Source organism: Pseudopodoces humilis, chromosome 1, assembly GCF_049639895.1.
Source record: "Pseudopodoces humilis isolate 2021_Gansu_Grassland_sample_001 chromosome 1, ASM4963989v1, whole genome shotgun sequence".
Lineage (NCBI taxonomy): Eukaryota > Metazoa > Chordata > Aves > Passeriformes > Paridae > Pseudopodoces > Pseudopodoces humilis.
The window spans coordinates 117816516-117829000 of record NC_142200.1 but is presented as its reverse complement, the minus strand read 5'-3'; the positions used below and the strand labels follow the sequence as shown (position 1 = coordinate 117829000).

Below are 12485 nucleotides of genomic sequence, written 5' to 3'. Positions count from 1 at the left end.
TCCGCTCCAACTTTTACAGTGTTGGATGTGGGGGCCCATGAGGGCAATGTTGAGGAAGAAAAAGTCAAGAGAGGTAAAGCCACCCAAAGTATTAGTATAGCAGTCCTGTCTGCCTGCAGGCACATAAAGACATCAGCAAGTACATCTTTCTTAGACACCCAGGCAGGCAAACATCTCTGAAACACGGGGGCATGAAACTGCTGCTGCAGCATCCATCATCCTCTGAAGGACAGTGAAAACATGTGCTGTCATCTTTGACATTTTAATTGAAAAGAAAGCTTACACAGATTTCGACCTTAAGCAGTATGTTTATACAAGTGTATACAGAGAAATAATATGTCAGTTCAGTGCAGGCTCATTGCTATAGGAGTTGGTTTAGTAGCTGAACAATCCAACATTAGCTCACACACCTTGCCTTGTTCCATGCCTCAATAATTTTTAGTAGAAATACTTTGCCTAGAGGCATGCAGTTATTAAAAAAGAGGCTCAGCTTGCTTAAAGTCTGGAATTATTAGCTCATGGTAACAAGCCTGCACTGGAGAAACTGTTGGTTCTTTGTTTTCATAACTTTGCTGTAATTCACCATCTTATTTTCAGAGACAAACTTCTTTATTGTTTGGGAAGTTAAAAAAAAAAAAAAAGGAGAAAAGAAAAAGAAAAATAAATCACTTCAAAAAGATTTTTTTTTAATTTTTATTATAAAGAGGGTTTACAAAACTCTTTTATCTTAGTATTTATATTAAATTGCACTGGTCCAAATAATACGGTTAAATAGAAAGACAATTTTGAGACATTTGTTTCACTTGATTTCCAGTATAGGGATCAGTTGGTAGTGAGTAATCAGTGAGAACTCTCTGAAGACCCTCTCAGCCCTTTAAGAGTAAAATGTGCTTTTTCTCCGTCCTTTTTGCATAAGTCCCTTTCAGATGCAAAGTTGTGCAGATCAAGTAAAATCCATTTGCACTGCTGTAACATGTGTGTGAAAGGAGTCACTTGAGCAAATGAGGGCTCCAGCACCTCTAGGTAGCCCTAACCTGGCAGAAGAGTTACTTGGCGTTCAGTTGTCACTTTTTCTGGATGCTGCAGGTAGATTTCTTTCCAGCTGTTTGACCTGTTGATATTTTTCCTCAATGAGCCTCAGAATTTCAAATTTTCTTGATTTTGATTGTCAGGCTGGAATCTTAAGCCCAGGTCTAAAAAAGAATGGTCATGTTAAAAAGTGTTTGTGTAAGCTTTATTGCTGTTATTATTCCTGTTTTTAAGTCAGCTACCATTTGATGTATTTGTGTGTTATAGCTACCTATTTTTTTCAATGAAAAATGACACACCGTTATTTGTGAGGCTGAAAAATCATTTGTTTTCCTGAAGAGTTAAGCTTGGTTCTGTCTGAGCTGAGGGACTGCAGTGGCAGTGGAATGAGCTTGACATCATTGCTTGCTTTTATGATCAAATATTATTTATGTTGCAGTTTTTTGGGTTTATCCCATTTCTTTTTTTCTTATTTTAATGCAAGAATGTGTTTTTATATGGGCCAGATCTTTATAATCCTTGAACCTGCCTTTTTCAGCGTTTCCCTGTTTTGCTTTAACTATGCCATTATCCTTCACATATCATTTGTGAGTTCCAGCTGTGTGCATAACACTGTGCAGAACATAAACTTCTCCAAGGAGGTTATAGTCCAAGAAACCATTCTAGCTTTTCTTATTTTTCTTGTAATGGGTCAGGCAATAAGACCCAGTGAAATATTTAGAGGGAAAGAAAGATTGAAACCAGCAGTTTCTAGGACCTGTAAGAGCCAAAAGGCAAATGTTAATGGGTTTTGTGAGGCTTCCAAGGACCTGCTGGTCCTTTTACTTGTGCTGAATTTGCAGAGGCTCTTTAAACATGTGTTCAGGAAATATAGGTGGCATTAGCACAACTGGAGTTTCTAGAGGCAAGATTTATCATTGACTAAACCTTTAACTAGACTTTGGCCCACTAAATACATGATGGGGCTGCTGATTTGTGGGGCTTTTCTCCTACAAGCTCAGGTGAAAAGTACTGAATTTTTAACAAATTTTGAAGGCATTTTTCCATGGGATGATAGTATTTTACTGTGTATATATATATATATCCATTCTCTGGGTTTTGTTTATTTGTTTGTTTGTTTTATTCTTTCCCTTCATTTGGGTGTTCTGTGTATTAAAACAAATGATCTAGAATGCATTTCTGGAGTTGGTTTGTTTCTAATGAACATCTTCTCCTCAAGTGCCATTGAGGGATATTTGAATTGAGAAGCAACACCTCTTTAGTTGCTTTTGACTTCTGTATCATTTAATATCTGTATGCTGCATCTTGCTCTTTTTGTAATGCTTGTTGCTGAATTCCTTTTTTCTCTGTGCCAATGTATAGTTTGTTATCTTAATTGTGCCAGCTCTTCTGAGACACTTACATGGACTTTCCCTTCGCTTCTGAATCAAGCCTCTTGTCTTTAAGACTTTTCGAAGCTTAGCCTTATCTTATCTCAGTCCTCCAGTTTCCCATTACAGTGTCAAGCATCACTTTCACTTTGCCAGTGTATTTACTGTCAGCTGGTTTCTCTTTCCCAGGCAGAAATCTCTTCTTGTGCAACACTGGGAAAATACCTAAAGGTAAAAAATATATGAAGATACATGCATACCCCATTTAAAAATCTCTGCAAAAAGCATAGCTTTTTCTGGATGCTTCCCAAATCCTCCAAGTTATGAGCCACAGTTTTCCCTCTCTAGAGTGTTACCCTTCCTGTGTCTCAGCCTTAGTTACTCCCTTCCTCTTGCAGACTTCCTCGGTCCTGTCATTTCTGAGCATACCAGTTAAATAAAAAACATACAAAGAAACAAAAAGGCAACCAGAGTTGTGCCTCTAAATTGTCTCCAGTTCTTTAGCATATTTATTTGCTTGTGTGTTCTATCTCTGTCTTCTACTTTTCATCTGGTTTGTGTCCCTAGAATGTAAACACGCTCTGTATGAATTGTCTCTTATCTGTGTTTGTACAGTGCCAGGCTCAATGGGGTCCCGGTCCCGGCTGGGACCTTTGGGCACCACCACAGTATAAATGTCTGCTACTGATAATAATAATCTGCCCACATCATGCAGATGTCTGAATTATCTGAGAAATACAAACGAGGATCTTTACTAGGTTGGCAGGGAGCCATGAATTCTAGGTGCCAGTTTTCTTTTCCCCTGAATATGGATTGGTTCCCTGAAAAATACTGGTGACACAAGCCTCCCACTTCTTGGAAAGCTTGGCTCTCTGGTGATGATGTGATTAAAGCATCGTTAAACATGGGATACAGCAGGTCAGGTGAGGTCCCTTGCAACTATGTGAGGTACTCCAAGTCTGATGCTTTGTTGTTGCTTTCTCTCGTGTTTATTTTTTTCTTTCCTCCTCTGAATGACAAATGGATAAATTGAAACTAGACAGAACTGCCCTATTTTGTGGGTGGGGAAATAATGGATCACAAATGAGGAAAGCTGTAGTTTTCTGATGGGTTTAAATAATGGCAGTGTGGATCAAAAAACAGCAGACAAGCAGTAAGTGAGGCAACCCATTCAGTCACTTCTCAGATTAAAACATCCCCTCCATGTCTTTGCCTCTGACTGAATTATTCAAATATTGAAGGCCCAGGACAGCACTTGGGCGAGGTACTCTGGCTGCAGCAGCTGCTGTAAATGCAGCTTGCAGCTGGTCTGTGGAAACAAATGCTCCAGGAAACTTACTTTCTGCAATGAAAAGTTTAATTGTGACAGTTCCTGGCTGTCAATGAGAGTTTCAGAGGGTAAACTGCAGCCAGCTGTGCTTTTTCTTAGGCTATGGTAGGCTTCTTGGGGGCTTCACCCTGAAAGCCACACAAACCACATGCACATACTGGCAACCCTTGGAGAAATCCAGGCTGCTGGTGTGCACTGATTGCTCCTCATTACTTTGGTCATAACAATATCGTTGCTGACTTACTCACATCTGTCTCCCTACTGCTTCTACTCACTCTCCCTCATTTTTAACTTGATCTCCAAGCTCTTTGAGGCAGAACCTCACCCACGTATTTTAAAGCAAGGCTCCTAGGCACTGCTGTAATAAATATGTAGATACATACATGTTTATACACATATATATAAATGATGACAGTCTAATCAAGTGTGCTGTGTAACAGCAGTGTGGTACAGAAACCCCTCAGCCAGTGCTGACCTGACATGGCAAATTTCCACAGCACAACCTGTGGGCTGCCCTGGTGTGAGCTGGCTGGGTCTGAAGGCTATGGAAAGTCAAGAGACAAGTTCCTTTACCCTCGTGCAACTTGGTCTACTTCTGGCTAAACTTTTTCCACGCCAGAGCTAGCTGAAGTGTTAAAAATGGGGTTGTGATGTAGATATTCTTGATGACCTTGCACGAATGTTACGTGCCAGGGGAGTAAGGAGCAGGAGAGAGGTCATGGTAAGACCCACTGACCCAGAGTGCTTTACCATAATAGAAAACATTCTGCAGTGATACTTTAAATAGCATCTGCCCAAATTGTCCTTGAAGACTTCAAGTTAAGGGAAGCCTAGTCTTTTAATAGACAAGTGTAGTGTTTAGTCATCAGGCAGTCAATTGCATCATATCAGACGGAGTATTTGGTATTAATCAAGGAGGCACACACTGAAGTATATATCCTAGATACTTGGTTGAATTAGAGGATTTATCTTTAATCATTGGGTAGAGTCATATGATGGAACATGATCAGTCACCATGGCTTAGCAGGGTACCACCCATCTGTTTCAATGTTAATAAGGGTGACTCACGGTGTTAGCATGACCATGCAGAGGAAGAGGAGCCAACGTGGTCAGTTGCAGCAGCTTGGCTAATATGTGGTATTTTACTAAGCCACCGTAACGCTGACTATCCAGCCACATATGCCCAAAGAGACAGCATACAAATGCTGACCAAAACCCTACCATGTCCAACAGAAGGCTTCCACTGGAACACAATAAAAATTCTTAAATTTTGGAAAAATTCCACCAATAGCCAGTTTTCAGTGAGGCTGAGCATCTGTCAGTTCTCTATCTTATGTGTCCTTTATCTGTGGGCTGTTTGCCCAACAGCCCTATTTATTTAGCAACACAGGTGCCAAGGAATGAAAACCTCCCAGTCACCAATATTGATTGGCAGGCTGCAGGCAGTACATCCTCAGCATTTACAAAGAGAGGAGCAGATTTAATATGTCCACCATTAAAAATAACAATTATAAACTCTTGCTAACTTTCGTTGCTGCCATATAGAAAGCAACAACAAAAGAGATGGTGTTGTCCTTGGAAGAGATGTCTTAGACAAATTGAGTATCTCAGCCTGTAGGGTCCTGTGGCATACACATTCCCTGATTTCTGAGAGAGTGAGTGTGCAGGTGCACGTGCTAAACCTGTGTTCAGTGTAGGAGCAAGGGAAGTATCCATGAGTACCGGGAAGTATCAGTTTCCCTGATATGGGATGGGGGAATCCGGTGTGCGTTACGTAGCACTTTTATAGATGGCAGGAGCACTGCAGGCTTTCCAACAAAGAGGCTCAGGCCTTGAAGTGCAAGGCTTCTCTGACTGCACCCCTTTTGAAAAACAGACTTGGGAACAGACTAGCAGGAGTGTAGTATGAAAAAATACCTGAAGAACTGAAGATTTTTTTTTCCTCTAGCTAAGTGTAAAGTATGTGCTTTCCCCTGAAATGAAGCAGTGTTAAAGGTAAAACTGGGGACAGCAAGGAAGCTTCTTTGCCATTTTAATAAATACCAATAATTCCCTTTTGCCCATGCCCCATATTCCCAAACTCATTAAAGCAACGTTGCAGATTTTTTTGGATCTGGAACATATAAGCAAAACCCAAACCATGCAGTCCCTTGAGAATCACTTGCACAAATTCTATAGGTTAGGCCAAAATAAGTTTCTGTCAAACAGCCTAACACCTAAGCTTATTACGAAACTGGTGAATTGTACAAAGGGTCTGTATGTAGGGCACTCTCAGAATGAATAAAGGTGGGAGGGGGCTCTTTTCACGGTACTTGTTTTACTTTGACCCCACTGAAAACTTGAGCAGTGTTTTTATTGAATGTGTAGCTCTGGCCAGTGCAGTTCCCACAGATTCTGTTCCATAGATCACACATCTTAGCTGGTGGACTCAGAGGGCTGCAGAGTGGGCAGGTGGGTGCACACCTCAGTCTCCTCCTGGGCCCGGCAGGAGTGTGCAGCAGTGCTTTCTCCTTTCCTGCCCACTCCTCCCACCCGCTCTCCAGGAGCTGTGCATCCCCAGTCAGGGCTGCAGCACACTCTCTTCTGCCCCTCAAATGCCCCAGGATGGAGCTCCAGCCCTTCCTTCTGTTACATGGACTTTAAAGCATGAGGTAGAGAAGACCTGTTTGAGTTTGTTGGCTGCTCTGCAGGGCAGTAGTTCTTGTATGGGCCAGTGGGAGGTGGGCCCTGCTTGTGGGAGTCACCACAGCCTCTAAAAACTGAACTGAGATATCTTCCTCACGTTCAACCTGGTATCTCCTTGCTATTTTCTTTTCAGAAGAGCGCTGAATCTGCTTTTCATGCTATTTTGGCCCTGTTCTATTGATTTGTCAAGTTCTCATGTGTGAGAATGAGTGCTGGTATATGGAGCAGCTGAGTTTAAGTGGACAGTAGAATGGGTCAGGGTCTGTGTACTTTGAGTATATCTTCTGAGCTCATTTTTCCTGCACTGCATCCATTCCACTTATGCCACCTCCACAGCTCCCCAGGCTTAGCTGTGTGCTGAGCTGACTGTAGAGCCGCATATCCCAGAAATTCATTCATGCTCCCTCACAGAACTTACTGCACTCTCTCACAGGATTGCACCACACATTTGGAAAATGTTGTCCTGAGTTTTTTTTAAGGTGATATGAAGATGTAAGTGCATCATATTTCTCCATCAGCAGATAACCAGGGAGGAATAGGAAGAACTCCTTGTCTGTATCTGAGATACATTTATTGTTATTTTTGGGCTTCTTTCTTCCCCTTTTGAATGAGTACTGTATGTATCTGGGAGGATTTTTAAAACATCCTTCAAAACACAGGCTTTTTCTCTCCATGGAGAACCAAGACAAAAGGATGGGTTCAGTTGTGTGCAGCTGCTAAAAGAGGGCAGCTGAGGGCAGAAGGGTGGGAGGAGCAGAGTGTCTGAGTATGGGGGAATTGTCAGGGCAAGGATTTTGAGGTGGCATTTGTTGGGATAGAAATGTTTCTACGGAAACAGGGTTGAAGAGATGAGTGTTAAAGGACTGCAAGTCCAAGGATGTGAAATGCTGGGGAGTTTTAAAGAAAAGGGGATTAGGTGTTTTGAAGTCTTGGCAAAAGAGAAGGGGACTTGTATGTCAGAAGAAGGTGGTTTTGCCATCAGACAGGCACCTACACTTTGGATGTGAAGTCCTCCATACTGGATGTCTGTGAATCCGATCACTCACAGCCTTTGGGCTTTTTGCACATTGTTAGATAACTGGAAGAGACAACTAAAGTTAGAGGAGTGTTTTATGTATTTGTGGTTGACAGTACCACTTGCAATTGGAGGGGCAAAATGTAAAGCCCCATCATTTGGTGTGGCACAGTTCAGGACAAGCAGGATAGTTTTACTCCTTGCTCCTCTAAGGTTATGACTGCTTCCCCTGACCACGTTAGCCCAATTTTGAGGCTTTTATGGCTCGTGGATTCATCACTGAAGCAAAGGATGCTTCTGCCGAGGCTTTAAATCAACTGTGAAGCTTACAGGCTCTAAACATCTTAGACTTTTTCCATGATAGCCCCTGAAGAGGCTCTTCAAATTCCCAGATTATGTATGCAAATTCTTCTCCAGTCTGTCTCGTACCTTTAGGGGCAGCTCTCCTTCCCAATAAACAGTCTAAACCGTGTGCTACACAGAAGAGCATCTTGTTCTCTGAGAATTTAACACACCTACTTGTACTGTCAATGTTTGTTGAGGCACTGTACGTGAAAACTTTATTTTCAAGCTTTTTGAAAGCTTGAAAAGGTAGCAAATTGCACTCACTCAAAATTTTAAGCAACTCGCACTTTCTTCAAAATGAAAAAAAAAAATCCCAAAACAACAAAAACCTGATAACAAAATCCCCAAAGCCACATTCTTAACAGCTTTTTACAAAGTGTAGTCTCAACATTGTTTAATCCATTAATTTTATGGTTCTTCTTTGTAAGTGGGCCTGCTTTCTCACATGTAGTTTTCCCTGTGCCATACTTAAAAAAATCCTTCTAAATCTTTTGAACCCCTTTTGCCAAAACAATTCACTCTGCTTTTCTGTAGTCCATATGTTTTGCTTTCATAAACTGCTTAATCCAAATGTAATTGTCCTAATTTTATTTCTACTCTTTTTTTTTTTTTTTTCCCCATTTTTTATGTCCTGGTGGTATGCTAAGTGATAAAATTAGTAATCTTGCTAACAACAAAGGCTTGGTAGCTTTTCATAGGAGAGATTTTCAAGAGTGATTTGACATACTCATTTTAGAGTAGCTTATTTACATGTGATACAATTTCAAAATTAATTTAAGAGTGGTTAATTTTTTGTCATAGTCTGCAATACTATCATCCAGATATTTTTGTTCCTGAGGGCTAAACTTGCAGTGCAGTAATGCCAGCAGATTTTTCTGGCTTGTCTGTAGAAAATCTTTCTTGTACCATCATTTGCACTGTACTATGCAGAGGTGCCCACACTGAGACCAGCTGGTACATTTACATTCATGTTATATCAGGTGAACTATACTGGTGCTTTAACTGATAAAGAGAAGAAGGAAGGTGATTCATCTTCTTCTTGAAAACTTTATGTTCCACTGATTTATGCAGGAAAGGACAAATCCTGGGTTGGTTTATCTGCGCCTGCTTGTCTGGAGCTGCCTGTGCCTACCAAAGGCTGGCAGGGTAAGGCTTGTTTTGGTCTCCACAGCCCATGACAGCTTTCTTTTCTTTTCCTTTCTTCTAGGCCTGTCCCAGGTTCTCTGTCTTCACTACTGCACCTACACAACCGACAAAGACAGCCTATGCCTGCCTCTATGCCCGGCACCCTGCCCAACCCTACCATGCCAGGATCTTCTGCTGTACTCATGCCTGTAAGTTTTCTGATTTGGCTTCTTTGCAGGGTGGAAAGTTGTGTTGTGTTTGATTCAGTCTAAGCAGAGGTGAAAGCCTGCTGGATTTTGTAAAAACCTAGTGTAATAACCATCTTTGGTGCTTCACCTTAGAGTATTTCTGATTAAGTTAATGTCCTGCTAATTAGTGTGAGAGTGATTAGAAGCAGTTTACATGAGACTACAATTCGTGATTCTCTTACTTGTTCGTGAGATCAGTATGTCTATGCTGGAACAAAAAGATTTTTCTGAATTCAGAAAAAAAACTTGGAAAAACAATGTGCGTAAGTTATGTCAGTGAACTGTAAGTGATCCTCTTGTGTGGGAGATAACCAGTTAAAAAGAAAGAAATGTGATTTGCTTTTCTGGCCTGTTAACTTGCCCTTACTGAGAACTAGGTAACAATTGCTGCTCATCTTTCATCATTTCTAGAGGGATGGGAATGTTTCCCATCTCATGGAAGCCAAAGGGCTGCTTTAAAACTGTAACTTCAAATTTTGAATGATTTTTACCTTTTAACCTTTCCAGTAGAAGACATTTGGGCAGGTTAGAGGTGGAGAAAAGTAAGGATGACGTGGGGAAGAGGAACTGGAGAAAAAAGAAGTTTTTGCTTCATTTCACTGTGTTCAGTTTGCAAGACAAACCTGAGAGCAATTGACCATGGGAGGGAGAACAGCACTGCTTGTTCTGGCTTTGCTGGATCAAGGGATCTGCAGGGATACAAAGATTCAGGTTAGGCTGCTATTTGAGCAGTCATGATTAAGTAATTAATTATTAACTTGTCAATAACGCTCTCCTGGAATATCGATCGGGAAGTTTAACAAAAAAAAAAACCCTAAGACATGTAATTGTGGGAAGTTTTATTTCTGGCATGACTCCCAGAGAACCTGAAATGCAACAAACATCCAGCAACAGTGTAAGTCCAGTGGCTTCAGTCTGCTGGTGAGGAGCCCTTTGGACAGCTGTACTTGCAGATGAGCAGGTGTGCTCTGGCTGTGGGCCCTAGAGATAGGAGCATGGAGGTGAGGCAAACCCTGTCAGCCCTGGCTGCTCCTCCTGCCCCACAGCGCTCCTGAAAAGGCTGCAGGGGAGATGCCAGCGGGAGCTGCTCCTGCCCCTTGGAGAAAGGGTAAGGAGTCAGCTTTTTCCTGCCAGTGGGCAGAGGGATAGTCACATTTCCCCAAAGCCCAGCACGCATTCTTGCAGGCATTGTGGAGGGTGAGAGACAATGCTTCACCACAAAACAATAGCTCCCCTGCTTGGATTGCACAGAAAGGCCCCAAAGTGTCTTTTTTGTAGGAGCCAAAGGTTTGGCAGACTGGCTCAAAGCAAGGTGGGACGCTCAGCTCTGTCTGGAAGCAGCACCATAATCCTGCTTTACCACCCTTGACAAGGCCTAGCAGTGTGCAGGATTTGTCTCTTTTAGGGGAATACCCTCCAGGAAATTATTTTGTAGAGTATTTACTGCCATTAGGTTTTGTTTGTATCACTCCCTCCCAGCCTAGTGAGAGTTGCTTGCAGAAAGGGCTCTGAACAGCCAGAAGTTTTGCTTTCTTTTTTGCTATCTCAGCAGTGCATGAAAGCTTCTCTTACAAGAGATGTGGAAAACTCTTCCCAGCTGAGCAGTCTGAGTGAAGGAAAACCAGCCAACTTGTTTTCCATATGCTTGAGATTGTAGATTTTTATTTATGCTTTTAACAAGCTGAGTTGGGCTGCACTGGGAGGGGAAGCTACAATTTTATACAGTGATGCTTTTAAAACCACTTAACTCTGAGTGTTGTTATACTGGAAAGGGAGAAAATCATTACAAAAAAGCGCAAACCTGGGTGGCTGCAACATTTGTTTATTAAAGAACCCCTTTCTTTATAATTGGCTGTGAGTTTTCAGGGCCGATTCTGATGAAACACACGCCTACGTGCACACACATATGCAATTCATGACACAGATTGTTATTTTCCCAGTCGTGACTTGAAGAAATAAAGCTGAGTCCATTTAAATAGAAACTGAGAGTAAATTCTTGCAAATGTCGCCAGATGTTTTCAAACCTTTTTTTTTTATTTCTTTTGAAAGATGGAGCGACAAATGTCAATGAATTCCAACATCATGGGGATGCAAGGGCCGAACCTCAATAATCCGTGTGCTTCACCTCAAGTTCCCCCAATGCATTCAGAAGCCAAAATGGTAAAAAGGGAATTTTTTTTTAAATTACTGTGTTTTCTCATTTTGCTGTTGCATACCAGTTATCCAGACAGTGGGGGGGATGTAGCCAGACACTGCTTACTTCATTCTTAGTCATACGTTATACTCTTTTTTAATATGCTGCAGTAAATTGCCTTTGTGTCTATGAACTCTCAAGATGTCCTTAGTCCTAAGTGATCTCTCGGTGAGAGGGAACTGAAGGGCGAGCTATCTGATCCATACTGTGCTAAACAGGATTTTTGGTGCAGGTCAGTAGAATTTAAGCAAATGGTCTGGCTGTTTCTCTAATGGTGTCTGTGTTCCACAACTTGATCTAAAGAAAATTGTCAGTTAATAAAGAGTGCAGTATAAAGTGTGTGCTGCAGAGGGAGTGTACATCGTCCTTGTTTTTTCCAGATAGGAGCATAGTGTGTCAGAGAAGCATACCAAACTAGATATATCTATATATCTATCTATCTATATATCTATAGATAGATAGATTTATAGATATATTTATATATATAAAACTGGGATATTTCAGAATTTGAACAAATGTGATAACAAAAAAAACCAAAATTGTTTTTTAAAGTTGTTCTACATCTTAAAATGTCAAGGCTTCGCAGGTATATGTACTGACACAGGATTAATGTAGGTAAACTAAACTACAGGTGGACATTTGTAAGTTTTCCTCAGCTTATATGCACTCTTGTGGAGGTACTTGGGACTAATTTCCTTGGAATCAAGTTACCAGTGTAGAAACACTTTGGCTTTTTAAGTTCCAGAACTGCCACTTGCTGCTCTCTGATGGCAATATGAAGACAGAAGTTTTTAGTTTTAACTCTGTAGGATTTTTATCCTCTCAATATATCTCATCATCATGAAAAACAGGAGTAGCTTCATTGAACATCTTTCAGTGGCATTTCTCCAAGGTAAAATTGCCATAAGTGAGAGAATGAAATCAAGCCGACAAAGATTAAGCAATCACATGTTTTTATATATTTCTACTTTACATGACTGGTACAGCTTTTAAAGTTGTTGTCATCTATCCTGAGGCAAAGGAAAATATCTATTTGTCTATAGGCATGGAGCACACAGGAGACTCTGGGTTAAGAGGAGCAACACATACGAGTTTATTCTACCTGTTTTCTTAGGTTGGGTAGGTCATGCCTTCGCCTCACTGT

At 41.2% G+C, this 12485-nt stretch overlaps 1 protein-coding gene across 5 annotated transcripts in view; it reads left to right on the top strand.

The window, feature by feature from the left end:
* CREB5 (cAMP responsive element binding protein 5) overlaps nucleotides 1-12485 on the top strand; it is a 257430-nt gene that overhangs the window by 174159 nt on the left and 70786 nt on the right. For all 5 annotated transcript variants that reach the window (XR_015773429.1, XM_014248698.2, XM_005518915.3 and 2 more), the window contains 2 exons: nucleotides 8982-9108; nucleotides 11197-11307. Coding sequence is in view for 4 of the 5 variants with exons in the window: in XM_014248698.2 (XP_014104173.1) it covers nucleotides 8982-9108; nucleotides 11197-11307 (238 nt within the window). In the remaining variant the exon portion in view is untranslated. The remainder of the gene's footprint in view (nucleotides 1-8981; nucleotides 9109-11196; nucleotides 11308-12485) is intronic.